General features: G+C 43.4%; 1 protein-coding gene across 1 annotated transcript in view; it reads right to left on the bottom strand.

Moving 5' to 3' along the window:
• SMAD3 (SMAD family member 3) overlaps positions 1–13,091 on the bottom strand; it is a 76,058-nt gene extending 62,967 nt beyond the window's left edge. The window contains exon 1 of the mRNA XM_065641487.1: positions 12,482–13,091. Within this exon, the coding sequence (XP_065497559.1) occupies positions 12,482–12,687 (206 nt within the window). The 5' untranslated portion in view covers positions 12,688–13,091. The remainder of the gene's footprint in view (positions 1–12,481) is intronic.
• Between the last annotated feature and the right edge of the window lie 390 nt (positions 13,092–13,481).

Genomic DNA, 13,481 nt, shown 5'->3' with positions numbered 1-13,481 from the left:
GGCTTCAAGTGCAAGCAGATCTTTCATCGACTATCAGATAAACTGGAAACATATAAACTTTGAATGCAAGCACTCAAAAGCCAAATTAATAACAGACTATTAGTGCTCATTAGCTCTACCTCCCACCTTTCCTGTTTCTTTTTCTTCTGGAATTGCTGCCCTGCCGGTACAGCAGAGGCTCTGAAATGCCATCCTAAAAATAGAAAGCAAGAAAAGAGAGAGGAAAAAAAAAAGAGAAGGGAGAGAACAGGAACTGAGAGAATAAGCAGAGTGAGAAGCTCTGTAATATAAAACTGTCTCCAGCTTTAAAGTCATCAGCCAATCATAATCCAATCAATGCCTTTTTTTTTCCTAAAATCAGAACACTCAAATGTCTATTTTTATTCCTGTTTAGAGCAGCTATCTCGACAGGGCTTTCAAACCAGTAGAGCCTGGCATGCAAAGCACTGACTAACAAAACCCAATTTCAAGCCATAATTTCCAAGGCCTCCACTTGCTTTTATGGGTTCATTTGTGTCCAGCACACTGACGGTTTACAGCACAGGCACTCAGCAAAACATGGAGAACTGAAGGGAGGAAACTGAGGGGATGTTTACATGAAACTATTCTTTCAACCCAGAACAATATTGAAGGGTTCTCCCTTCAGGACTGTTCACCATCCCATGTATTAATACCTAAATGGCTACACAGTTATTCCAATATCCTAAAACACACCTGCAAGTGCAATCATCAGGAACCACAATATTTACAGATAGGTTTGAATTAAAGCTTGTTCTTCTGGCCCTCACACATCCCAATAAGAATTACTAGGTACTCTTAAGGCACTGAAAAATCAAGACAATAAGGAGCTGTACTCATCCTAGGTCTGGAAAACATGCAAGGATAATGAAATCCCATCTCTGGAGTATCCAAGGAGGTGGTGTATCCTCAGCACTTCCACACTTGCTTTGTGTGGAGGTTGCCCAGAGAAGCTGTGAATGCCCCATCATTGCAAGTTGGGTTGGACGGGGCTCTGAGCAACCTGAGCTGGTGCAATGTCCCTGCTCATGGCAGGGGGGGCACCGGGGGAGCTGGGAAGGGCCCTTCGACCCAAACCCTTCTATCAGACTGTGATTCCAATATGCTAGAGGCCTCTTCCTGGTTTTAATTAAATATTAATGCACATAGTTATCAATGCTACGTCATGAGTATGTTATGACTTATTGGTATGAAATATAAACTGAGAGGTCACAAACGCTGCCCTGTCAGTAGAGCACAGGCCCTTCAACAGGTTGTGAAACGGCCATAATGAAAAGATCCTTAAAAGGACTCAATTAATATTGTATAGTAAACACTATTTTAAATGGCAGTAGCTGACAGCATTGGAGCTTCATTGTTGTCCTTCAAAGAAAGTAACGATTTTAAACACACAAGGACTAATCCGGCTGTTATTTTGCTCTTAGGAAATCTAAGTAACCACGATCTCAAGTGTTACTTCTCAATCCTGACTGTCGCCCACAGCAAGAATTCAAATTCAACTTGCTTCAATACCTTTGAAAAGAGCATTTACTTCAAACTTGTAAATGATTTAAAAGAAAAAGCTTAATTAATAATGTTGTTTCCAGCCAGATGGCCAGCTATTAGTTTTCAGTCATCTCTTTTGGAACAATTCGCCAGAAGTCTTCAGATGCACAGGAGTTTTAAAGCAAATAGAAGTGACTGCCCAGCACCCTCAGCAGCTGCCAAAATGTTCAGTAAAAGTCACAGCTATAGGCAGAGAATTGTCCAGTTTTTCCACCTCGCGTTGCTCTGAGTCATGGTTCTAAAATTCCACAATCGCTTGACAGATGCGCATTTATTTCATTTAACATTTTGTATTTGGATGGCATTAAGTTCATATATGGTTATACAATATGACCTTGATGCAAACATGAGGCTACATGTGTAGTGCTTCCCCTGGACTTGTGCTGACAGAATCCAAACTGGAGCTCAGTCCCAGACCACTGTGGTACGATGTGTATCAACCAGTCAAAATATTCCCTGTGCACAGGAGGCACCAGCAGAGAGATGAACAGATAAATGTGATGCAAACCCAGCTAAGGTTTACCACTAAACATCTGCGGAATTCTAATATTCTCACTGATGTAGCAACTACATATTTTCAAAGAAAGTTTCCAACAAAAATTAAAACTGCTTTCTTGGTACAAATGAGAGGCTGAAGAGCAACAGAAAGCTTTTCCAAATATTGGGTTTTGCAGAGCCGACCTCTCAAGATTTTAAGAGCTTTCCACGACTGTTATTAAACGCTGTGACATCTTCGTGAGGCCAGTACTGCATGTGCCAGGTAGCTCAGAGGAGGGGACGAGTAGGTTAAACGTTTTGCTCAACGTTACATAGCGGTATGGAACCAAACCTGATGTTTCCAGTCTTCCCTAACCACAGTGTACACTCATTATGCAGTAATCCACAACTTAATTCAGTTATGACTGGGAAAAACAAATATGCAACTGCAACTCTATACATGAACTTTCAGCCTATAGTTCTACCAAACAAGCAAAACCAGATTTGGGGAAAAGCTTCAGTGATCAACTGTCAACTTACACACAAGTTACTTACGGCATCTAATTCAGAACAAGGCTCAAAACAATTTGCAGGCTGCCAGGAAACCTTTACTGGTGGCAGAAATCAGCTACAGAGTAGTATTAGCTTTGATAATCAGACAGTGATTATCTACTTGGAAAAAAAAAATTACGTTCAGTTATTTTGTAAAGGTTGTTTCTAATACAGTAGCTTCAAACCAGCTGGTTTCTACTTTCCACCATTTTAATACCCTGTTTCCCCCAAAATAAAACAGGGTCTTATATTAATTTTTGCTCCAAAATTTATACTTTTTTACACATATAGCTGCCTGGACACTATTTAGATTGACTTTGTTAACAAACTGTAACTAGGGCTTATTTTTGGAGCAGGGCTTATATTTTGAGCATCCTCAAAAATCCTGAAAAATCATGCTAGGGTTTATTTTTGGGGTAGGTCTTATTTTTGAGGAAACAGGGTAATCATAATTTGCAAAAACTCCACTGGCCGCTAAAAAAATGACAAACAAAAAAACCCACAAAATTTTGAACAGAAAACAATAACTTTAAACAGGCCAATAAGATAACTTTGACTTATGGTGAAGCTTATGTTCAGTAAGTCAGGTAAATTTAGGCTCAAGGAGCAGATACGGAGAAAGAATAGCCAAATCATATGCAACTTTTGCCCGTGAAATTCTTACAAAGTAATTAATCTGGGGTCTCCAGAGTTCACTGGAGTTTCGCTTGAAGGTTCCAGGTCAACATCAATAACTATTCCAGCCCTTTCCTCCAACCAGCTGCTGACCGTGGGGGGATAAATGAAAGAAAGGACAAATGTCATTAGCAGACCTTGTGCTCATCTGAGCTCAAGGCCGATAATGGCGGGTGGGTTTTATCCAGGCCGTGCAAGAGGAAACCCAACTCCTGCCCAGGTTTGTAGGGCTGGGGGTGTGGGAAGGGGGCTCAGGGAGAAGCACATTATAAAGGCTTCACCATGGGTATGCAAGCTGGTTAAAAATGGTTAAAAAAAATTTTTTGTTGTTTTTTTTTTAATAAAAACGGGAGAAAAAGGAAAAAATAAACACAGTGAGAACAGCCAAATGCCGTCTTCTGCACAGGCAGAGGATGAGGAGGTGCTGCCAATGCTAACCCACTGCCGGTGGTATCTCAGCTACAAAACGTGGAGGGCTCTGCCAAGCCACGCTAGTGCCCATCAGAAAACCCTCACTGAAACGGGAGTGAGAACTCCTCCGAAAATGAAATGCTTTGCAGAGAAGTATCATCTTCAACAAACTTGCAGCTAAATCCTGCCTGGCTTCCTGCCACATTTCCAGCCCAGGGTTGACAAGTCCAGTCTTGGTGGGACTGGAGCCCTCAGGTCTCATAGGCTCCAAGTCTTGCAAAAAAAAAAAAAAAAAACCCACAGAAGCCCCAAACCCCTGAATTTAAAAGAGAAAAATGGCTAATATTCAACCTACAGACACCTCTATCCTCCATTTTCAGCTCACTGCTTTCTTGTGCCGGCCTGACTCTCCTTTCACTTGGATGTAAATCAGAAGTAAATTTACTGAAATCCATGTAATTACACAAATGCAAGAGTGGGAAACAACTCAGACTCCAGCTGCTTGTTAGCCTTTCTTTTAGGCAGAGTGCTTTTTTAAAACACTGATAAAATTTTTTGGATACTGTTACACGTGTGCTACAAATTGGCTATGCATCTGACTCAAGGGGAACAACAATTTGTTCAACAAATAGTACGAAGAAAAGGACCTTTCTGTACAGTTCCACATGTATGGAAACCACAGACTTTGTATCCCTGCAAAAAAACCACATCTGGTCTTTCCAAATACAACGAAATTAAAGGTGCTCGTAGTTGGGTCTTTGTGTTCCCACACAGCAACACTCAAAATCCAGTTATGGAGAGAAACGAAATTCAGGGAAAAAAGCGTTCTCTAGCTGTTAAGTAGATAAAGAAACAACAGTTGCACATTAAGCATAAAAACAAAGAGGCATTCTCATGTTCCACAGATGTCTTCTACTAAGTCCAATGTTTTTGTGAACTTTAACTGTCCTACATCTGTAAAGAGTAAGTGAATTTCTCTTTTCATGTTCAAGCAACTAGAACAGGAAGGACACAGTTTTTCCTCTTTTACTGTGAAAAAAGAAAGTCAGTATCAGCATCCATCATTCAACCACTGCTGGCTGCCACCTCACCACAAAGGAGGGAATTTCTGGTTTGACTTCCTTTTTCAAAAAGATCACGTTATGGTTAATGATCATCACCAATTCAAAGATGATCTCTAACCTTTCCTCTGATAAAATTTGTAAGCAGAATTTTAATGAAAATTTCAGATTAGATAACTACAAATTATGAAGTGAGCTAAGTATGGCCCACCTAATACCCCGACCCTGAGACGTTCTTTCCCAAGAACTCTGAAGCCTGGAGGACGCCAGGGCCCCAGACAGACAGACACACACCTTGTCCCCTGCCATCTTCTGTCCAGGATTCACAGACCTCACTTGTCATAAACTGATGTCTGTTCCTCCAGAGATCGAAAAGCAGATGCTCCCGTCCACGGGGTCAGGCACGGCCCATCTGCGCTGAGTGCGCAGGTGCCCGAGGACAAGGTTGGACACACAGCTACCCACAATGTGCAACTTCTTTGCCCTCACAACCTCAGTGCTGAAGAGCAAGTGGGTTGTAAAGGTATTTCTAGCGACAAATAAAATTTATGAAGATCACCTATTCACCTTTCCTAGACTTACACAGGTTACATTTCCGACAGGTAGGTTTTGCTGGATTTTTAAGCGTGTTCTTTCATGAGGCTCACCAATGAGATTTATAATTTCATCACATCTTCCACATCAACAGCGGATCCTAATACCCCAAAACTGCAATCAAATTGACTCCTCGTGGAATAGTACAATTCCGAATCCAAGCAGGCTGAAGAATCAAGCTCACATGGAACATTTTCTCCCCGTGCTTCCCAGTGTCCTTTCCCCAGCGCTGCTCCCACTCGCTGACATCTGCTACTTTGGAAACGTGCTCCTGTTGTAAGCAAGGCTGGTACCAGCAATTGCTGCTCGTGCTGAGTCAAGCCTGTTTGTGTGGAGATTCTCCACTGCAGAGAAAGGAATGATGGTTCAACACTTGGAGCAACCAGCGGGACACACAATCCCACAGATTTCCTGGCCTGCTCATTTGGAACAGCCTGAAGTCTGCACCACACACAGCCCCGTGGGACAGAGAAACCTACCTTGCCACTAAATGAGCTCATTTGGATACTCAAAACAGTGTAGCCACAGCAGCTCAGGTTTAATGGGCTTCTTAGTTGACAATGAAGATTTCCTGTTCAGGAGCTCACACAATTCCTGGGTGACCTTCTAAAAAATAAGGTGGCATTATTTCTTACCTGGCTGGGCTCTTCTGAAGATCCAGGTTACGTGGGTTTTTTTCTTTTTTTTTTTTTTTTTTTTTTTGGTTAATAGGGCTTCTATTACTATGCACAAGTAGTTTATTCCTGCTCACATTTGTGCCCTATGCTTCTGAAGGATCAAGCCTTTAATACAGAAAGAAAGAGCTCTGGCTTTTTACGCTGTTTCTACAGAGCCACAGCACCAGCAATCAAATTTTCCTGCTCGCCTAATGGCAAGTCCCACCGTTCTGACAGCGATGGCAAATGAGGATCAGGTCTAAAAGGCTTCAAAACATCTTTAAAAGCAGTACTAACCCCAACAACTGACATATTATTGTCTCTTCAGTTGCACAGAAAGTTGTGCTACCAGTGACAAGCACAAGAGTTCAATTATTACCAACTGTCTTCTCTTTATGTTTGGACTGAAGTCGCATGTACCAAAGTGTAATTAGCAAACATTTGCTGAGCTTGGTGGAGTCAGTCTCCCAGAACTGGAGTGTCTGGACAAGAACCTCTGCCCTGCCTTTATTCCCCTTGCTCTCTTCACTGCCAATCAACACAAGCAGCTTTGGACTGGAAAAAGCTTTTTACACAGCACATCAAGGCACAGAAGGACAGAAGTTAATTAGGACTATTCATAAGCCTTACTGGAAGAGAGTGCTGCATCCCATCCCTGAAAATTTAATTGCACTCAATAGAGGAAAGCTAGGAAAAAATAATAAAAATTAAAAAAATAATAATAATTATTAAAAAAAACAGAAAAAGATAATTTGGGAATAAAATCTGAATTCAATTTAATTCGAGCACCGTTTGGCCCTATTTATTTTATAAAGCAGTTCATGCACGATAATGGCATTATTGTGCATCTAACAGCATTAGAAGATCCTAATAAATTAACAAGTGAAAATTAATGGCTGCTTAGTCCATTAAATCTTGTTAATTTTATTTTTGTTGCAATAATATAGCAATCACAAGTTTACATTATTAAACCAATATTTATTAGAAGAACTCATTTTAATTGGATCCCTGATGTGATAATCCCATACAGTGTGTATTTCTCGATTTCATAAATTTTTTGCATTTATTTCTCATTATATTTAAATGACTGCAATGTTCAGGGTCTTTTCCTAATACTATGAAAGTTAAGCAACCATTTTAAACATTTTATTTCACAAAGATTCAACACTTACTACACAATATAATGAGAATCTTATGAGTCCTTTCAGAGGGTATTTTCAATATTTCAGTCTCTTCAGAAAGGGGAGAAGAAAAAGAGGCAGAGATATGAACATTTGAAAACATCTCAACAAATGGTAAACCACATTTTTTCCTCTTAGCCCATCGATGTTCTATATAAACACTGCTGTGTTGTCTTTCAAGTCAAGAGTTTTACCACCAGTTTTAATGCAAAATGTCAGCTGGGACATCTCAGGGAAAAAAAAATAAAAATAAACATATATTGGCCAAAGGTTTTGCATTGTACTGGCTGCTGACAGAAAAATTACAAATTTGAGAAGACATCTTACCAAGGGCTGGGTCTCATGTGCTTTAGCTTAACAGTAGCGTTCTGTTTTTTAAAAATGGCTTAGTGTGGACTAGAAGCCACCTACTCACTCTGTTATCCAGGCTGTAACTCCAACGCAAGGGTGGGGAGCAGAAACTTCTGCGTCCAGAGTGGTTTGACCTTTGGGGAGACGATGATGAGGAAGATGCAAAAGGTACGGATGGACAAGCAGGACTGCAGGCAGAAAGCACACCTGACTGTAATCCTGTGCACACCGACCGTATTTTCACTTTTAGACCTGATCTGCAAACTCACACGAACACTGGTCACAAACAGACTTGTAAAGCGGAGCCTATCCTGCCGCTCTCAGCGCCACCGCGAAACCTGCTCACGTGGGCTCTGCGAGCAGCACAAAGGTTAGGACAGGGCTGTAAAAACCTGCCCGTAAAGCCAGGGCAGCACACAAGTTGGCACAGAGGGGTTTGGGGCAGTAAAATTACCGGCACCAGGTAATTGTGGCAGCAAGACTGTGTTTGCACACAGGGACTGCACTAGAATCATCTCCATCTGATCATCACCAACCTGATCTGAAGTGCAAACGCTCTCAAACAAGTCTATGCAATATTAAAACTTCTCACATACAGAGACAGGCCAAATTGAAAACAAGGTAGTTTAAAATTGGCATTAAAATAATTATACAAATTTGCACATGGACACACAAAACTGTGACCAGCCCTTTGCTTATTACTGACGCCAAATGGGCACCAGCCTCAAAAGAACACACTCCACAGTCTCGCAGACTCTGCCACTAACTAGATTTACAGTTTGCGTTTTTCCTGCTATTGAGGCAATCCTAAGAACACGTTCAATGCTTGTAAATACTGTGCAGTCAACTACCAACACAACAGAAGGTATGCTCACACCCAAGATGCTCCTAAGATCACTTAGGTATTATCCTTGGTCTTCCCCACCAAAATGTAAATCATTTAAGGAACACCTTGTTCAGCTGCTTTTGAAAAGCAGATGTGCCATGTTTCCATTTCAGTTGGTACATTCTAGTCTTATCAGATGAGTTCCACAAGCAATAACACCCACTTTTCTTCAAAATTATTTTCTAAATTAAAAGCAATACCACTTAAAAGAAGGTGTTCCTTAAATGCAAGAATCCTGGCTCCCCTAAAACCACCAGTGATAGAAAAAAAACCCAAATACAGTAATAGGTTCAAAAGAAAAATATGCATATGAAAATATATCACAAAATGCCATGAGATTTATGTCTTAATATGTGTGGCACCACTGAAGATCTAGAAACAAAGCATTTACTATCTCACTCCATATCAGCAAGACTATGTATACTGTACAGCTTTTAGAAATTATTAAGAGCTCATCACAGGTTCCTGGCTTCTCCAGTTCAGACTTCAATGTAGGTTAAGAGTTAAACACTCATCATGGTTCAGCCTAACACACTTTATTTCCAGGGCAAAACGCTGATGGTTTATCAGATGCACAGCACGGCCTCTCTTTAGATCAGAAATAGTATTAGAAATTCACTGCTCTTCTCCCAGGGCAGAGTGTTCTGCAGATAGGTAGTAATGTCAGCTGTAGACTTTGCTTCATCAGATTCCATGCTTACTGTAATCTTTGGTCTCCAAAGCAAATAGAGCCATCAAAAATACAAAAAGATCTGATAGCAGCCGGAGTAGACCTCAGCTTGGTCATGGAGCAAAGCAGAGAGGCTGCAAACTCCAACACCTGGCTGCGCTGGGGTGTGTGCTAACGGCACACTGGCCTCAAACTTGGACGAAAAGTGATTAAAATGCTCATCCTGAAAGCTAGGCTTTCAAAGTCAATACAATAGATGTATTTAAATGGGCAAAAGAATGTGTGTTTTCAACTTTATCACCCAATACAGTATGAAAAATTGTCTTACTGCCATGCAGACGCAGCTTGCTACAACTCACTAGGTCAGGTCCTGACACCAGAACCCACCAGTTTAGCACAGAGGCAGCTCCCTCCTGGAGAAGGATGGGCTTTGGCAGCAGTGAGGAAGATTAGGAAGGTCTAAAGATGCCAATCTGTCAAGCACCCAAGAAACAATCAGATGGTCTGAGACTGGGAGGTTTTTCAGGTGGAAATTACTTTTTGCTCCAGCGAAAAAAAAGAAAAAAAAAAAAAAGAAAGAAAAATCCTGCCAGCAGAGCATTACCCTGGAATCCCTGAAGGTCTCTCCTGCCTTCTGCTGTCGCCACAAGTCCTTCCAACAGAAAACCTGGGGCCTGACATATCTGTCACATCACCTTACAAATGGAGCACTTGGAAAAGTAACACATGTTAAACAAATACATAAGCAAATAAACTATTCATTGTTTTATAATCCATGAGGAGATAGAATGTAGTATGTGTATTTCCGGTATCACATAGATAAAAATAACAGCAGGAACAAATCAGTATACTAATTCCTTAGCCCTACAACAAAATTTGTTTTTCTTCTTCTTCTTTTTTAAAGCAATCCCACCTGATCACTACAGAAATTTGCTGGGTAGTCATTATTCCCATGACCAATGTTCCTGCAAAGTTCAAGCGTTTTTACATCTGAAACTTGCTTCGCCTCATGGATACAATAGCTAATTTTGGACTTGCCCTGCTCCTGCTGGGCCAGAGTCATCACTGGCATAACTCTACTGCAATTCAGTCTACTGATGCCTTACAGACAATGCACAAGATGATCTAATCCTTAATGACAGTTTTTCTCCCTTTCCCCCGCCTCAACATACTTATTTGACTACATAGTAAAAGGACATACGTAGAAATAATAAAAACAAACAAAATACCCAACACAAACTAAAACCATATTAAAATTGTCTTTCCAACACTAATTTCGATTTGTACCATAATCAGATTCACAGATAAACCAGGACAAACAGCACAGTCCAGAGGAGAAGACAGAGCTCCTAAAGTCACAAGGCCCGAGGATAGTTCCAGCTCTGCCATGGACTTCTAGACAAGCTGTTCCACATTTCCACGCCTTTCCCCAGTCTGATAAACAGGTATCGACCTCTTCCTATGCTGCTCCAGAGGGTCCAGCACAGACTAACCTGCCCAGGCTCATCCGGATCCCTGCAGTACACACACTGAACAATAATAAAAGTACAGATGAAGTGTTGTGTTTAAAAACTATTGCCAAGCCATAAGGAGCTACCATCAAAATATGCTGACACTTCCTCCATGCCAAGGTTTAAGATCTGCAGGATACAGGCTCCGTGTCATAAGTGACCATGAAACATTTTAATTTCTGTTTAGGTTTCCCTTAACAGAGCAAGGTCCAGGAGGAACAGCCATTCACTTCTGCACAGTAGGAACAGCCAGGACAATCTCTGGAGACGATAATATTTATGACTTGTGACATCTGCTTGTGTTGTAACTTGTTTTCAACCTTTACAATTATTTTTCTAAATTAAAGCACCCAGTCTTTGAATGATAAAACATCAAAACCTTCCTCGTTTATCTAAACCACCTTGTTACTAGTAAAAGAAGTACCACGAGGTTTCAGGCTCTGCTCCCTAACAGGTCAGCATCAGCTGGACACAATTCCCACGTCACATCAGCAGGGCTGCTCAAGTCATTTTCTTCTTTTGAAATGCTAAGGATTTCAGGAAAGTGGTTTAAATAGGGTATTATCTACATGGAAAGCACACTGCTTACCAAGAATTTAAAAATATAGGTTTTACGGCATTTGCATCAGGTGGCGGCTCTACAGGTTTTGATTTCTGCTTCAACTCCACCAAGGCAGTAACTCTAACAAAGGCTGAGATGTCTATTTGCATTACTGGCCAAAATCTTTGCCACAGTCATTCACCACCAAAAAGATAAGGAGACTTTATTTTTCCTTGGAAAAAACCACACTATAGTCGTTGGAAGAAAATTTTAAGAGTTCCAAATATTCACATTTCCAAGCTACTTGCTTCGCTTTTTCATGCAACAGATGCTGCTTTGTACTAGCTACTGCACATTAAATCATTCTGACAACTGAGAAAGCATACATTTGTTTGCGCGAGAGAGAAGCATGAATACACACACACAGAGATATATTCTCACGCAGAAGCATACAATTATACAGCATTCAAATATTTGGGATGAACTTTGGCCTTTGTTTAAAGAAAAAAAAAAGTACTTTCAACCAACAATCAGTAACAGAATCAGCAGTCATCTGGCGGAGCTCACAGAAATCAACAAATCTTCAGCAATAAAAAAGCACTTCTGGCCAGCTATTTGAAAGTTACTTGAAAATTTTTCTTAGATGGGATACTTATATATATGTCCTTTATGATTTAACGGTCTAATGGATTGATCTTGGAATCAAGGCTAAAAATAAAATCTGTGTTAATTAAAAAATGAAAAAAAGAAGTTGTTTTCACCCTCACATGCTTTTTCTCCCTCCAAACAATCCCCTTCAGCTGTGCCATTTGCATTCCCGATACAAAAAGTAATTTGAAAACACACGCACAGCAGGGCTCTAAATCACCTCTTCAGAGTAATTCTGTCCAGCTAATATGGAAGAAACCAAGCAACTCAAAACCATTTTCCTGATACATTAAGCAAAATAAAATCTTAATGTAACAGCACTAGAGAACACGCTAAAACTTTTGATAATAAGTATCGACAATAAGTATAACCATAACCCAGAACGATCCCAACTTTTTTTTTTTTAATCTCGGCTAGAGATATTCTCTCCCCTACATTCCCCTCTTACTTTCTTCCTCTCTTGTTACTAGACGGTATCCCAATTCTGTAGCCAGTTCGGGTTTTTTTTAAAAACTATATATAGCCAGGATAGCGCATGCAGGAGAGAGGACTTAGCACCGCACCGAAGTGCAGCGAGGCTGCAAAGCAAAAACAACCCCCTCTGCCCGGCTGTGCCGGAGCGTGTGCCGAGTCCCTGGGGACAAACCTGCTACCGAGGGGCCCTCCCGCGGGGGTACCCCCTGTTCCGTGTGCTCCCCCCCTACCTGGGGATGGTGATGCACTTGGTGTTGATGTTCTGCGTGGTGATCGCCTTCTCCAGCTCGTCCAGCTGCCCCGTCTTCTTCAGCTTCTTCACCAGGCTCTTCACCGCCTTCTCGCACCATTTCTCCTCCTGCCCGTTCTGCTCCCCTTTCTTCCAGCCCAGGAGCCGCTTGACGATGGGAGGAGTGAAAGGCAGGATGGAGGACATGCTGGCTCTCCCGGCGAAGGGCCGGCAGCGCCCCGCCGCTGGCTCCGCGCTCGCCCCCCGCTCCGCTCCGCGCAGGCCCCGCCGCGCCGCGGGCAGCACAAAGCCCGGCCCCGGGCGGCGGTGGCTCGGCCTGGCCCGGCGCCGCTGCGCTCGTTCTCCCCGCCGGTGCCTCAGCGCCTCGGGCTCGCGGCACCAAACTTTGCCCGGAGTTCGCCGCCTCTCCCCGGCGGCGGCGGCAGCTCCCTCCTCCCCCTTCTGCCCCGCTCTGTGTGCGCGGAGAGGCGCCCACTCCAGCTCATTCCCAGTCTGTCTCTCATGCAAATTGCCTGCTGGCCGCCCCGGCCCGGCTTCCACCCCCTCCTTCCCTCCCAAACACGCTCACTCACGCCGCCGAGGGAGGGCGGGGAGGCGGCCGGCCCGCCGGGAACTCCGCTCCCCCCCCCACACACACACTCTCCCCGCCGGCGGCAGCCCCCGCGCTCCGGGCGGAGGCCCCGGCTCCCCGGGCGGGACGGGGCTGTCCCTCCCGCGGCCCCGCTGCAGCGCGGAGCCCCCTCAGCGGCCTTCCCGCCGCGAGCCCCCTCCGAGCGCAGGGCGGGAAGGTCCCTCAGGGCCGCCGCGGCGGGAAGGAGCGTCCTCAGCCCGCGCCGGGGGACCCGCGGCGGCCCTGCCCGCCCCAGCCGCGGCCCCTCGGCCTCCCCACACCCGTCCCCTGGGGGGAGGCCCCCGGTGCGGGTTCGTCCTCCTCAGGGCCGTGGGCTAACAGGGCTGTAAAAGCCCAGAAGCGAGATGAA

The sequence above is a fragment of the Caloenas nicobarica genome, chromosome 10 (assembly GCF_036013445.1).
Source record: "Caloenas nicobarica isolate bCalNic1 chromosome 10, bCalNic1.hap1, whole genome shotgun sequence".
NCBI classification, from domain to species: Eukaryota; Metazoa; Chordata; class Aves; order Columbiformes; family Columbidae; genus Caloenas; species Caloenas nicobarica.
Note: the sequence above shows the minus strand (reverse complement) of the source record. Positions and strands in the feature narration are given on the sequence as shown.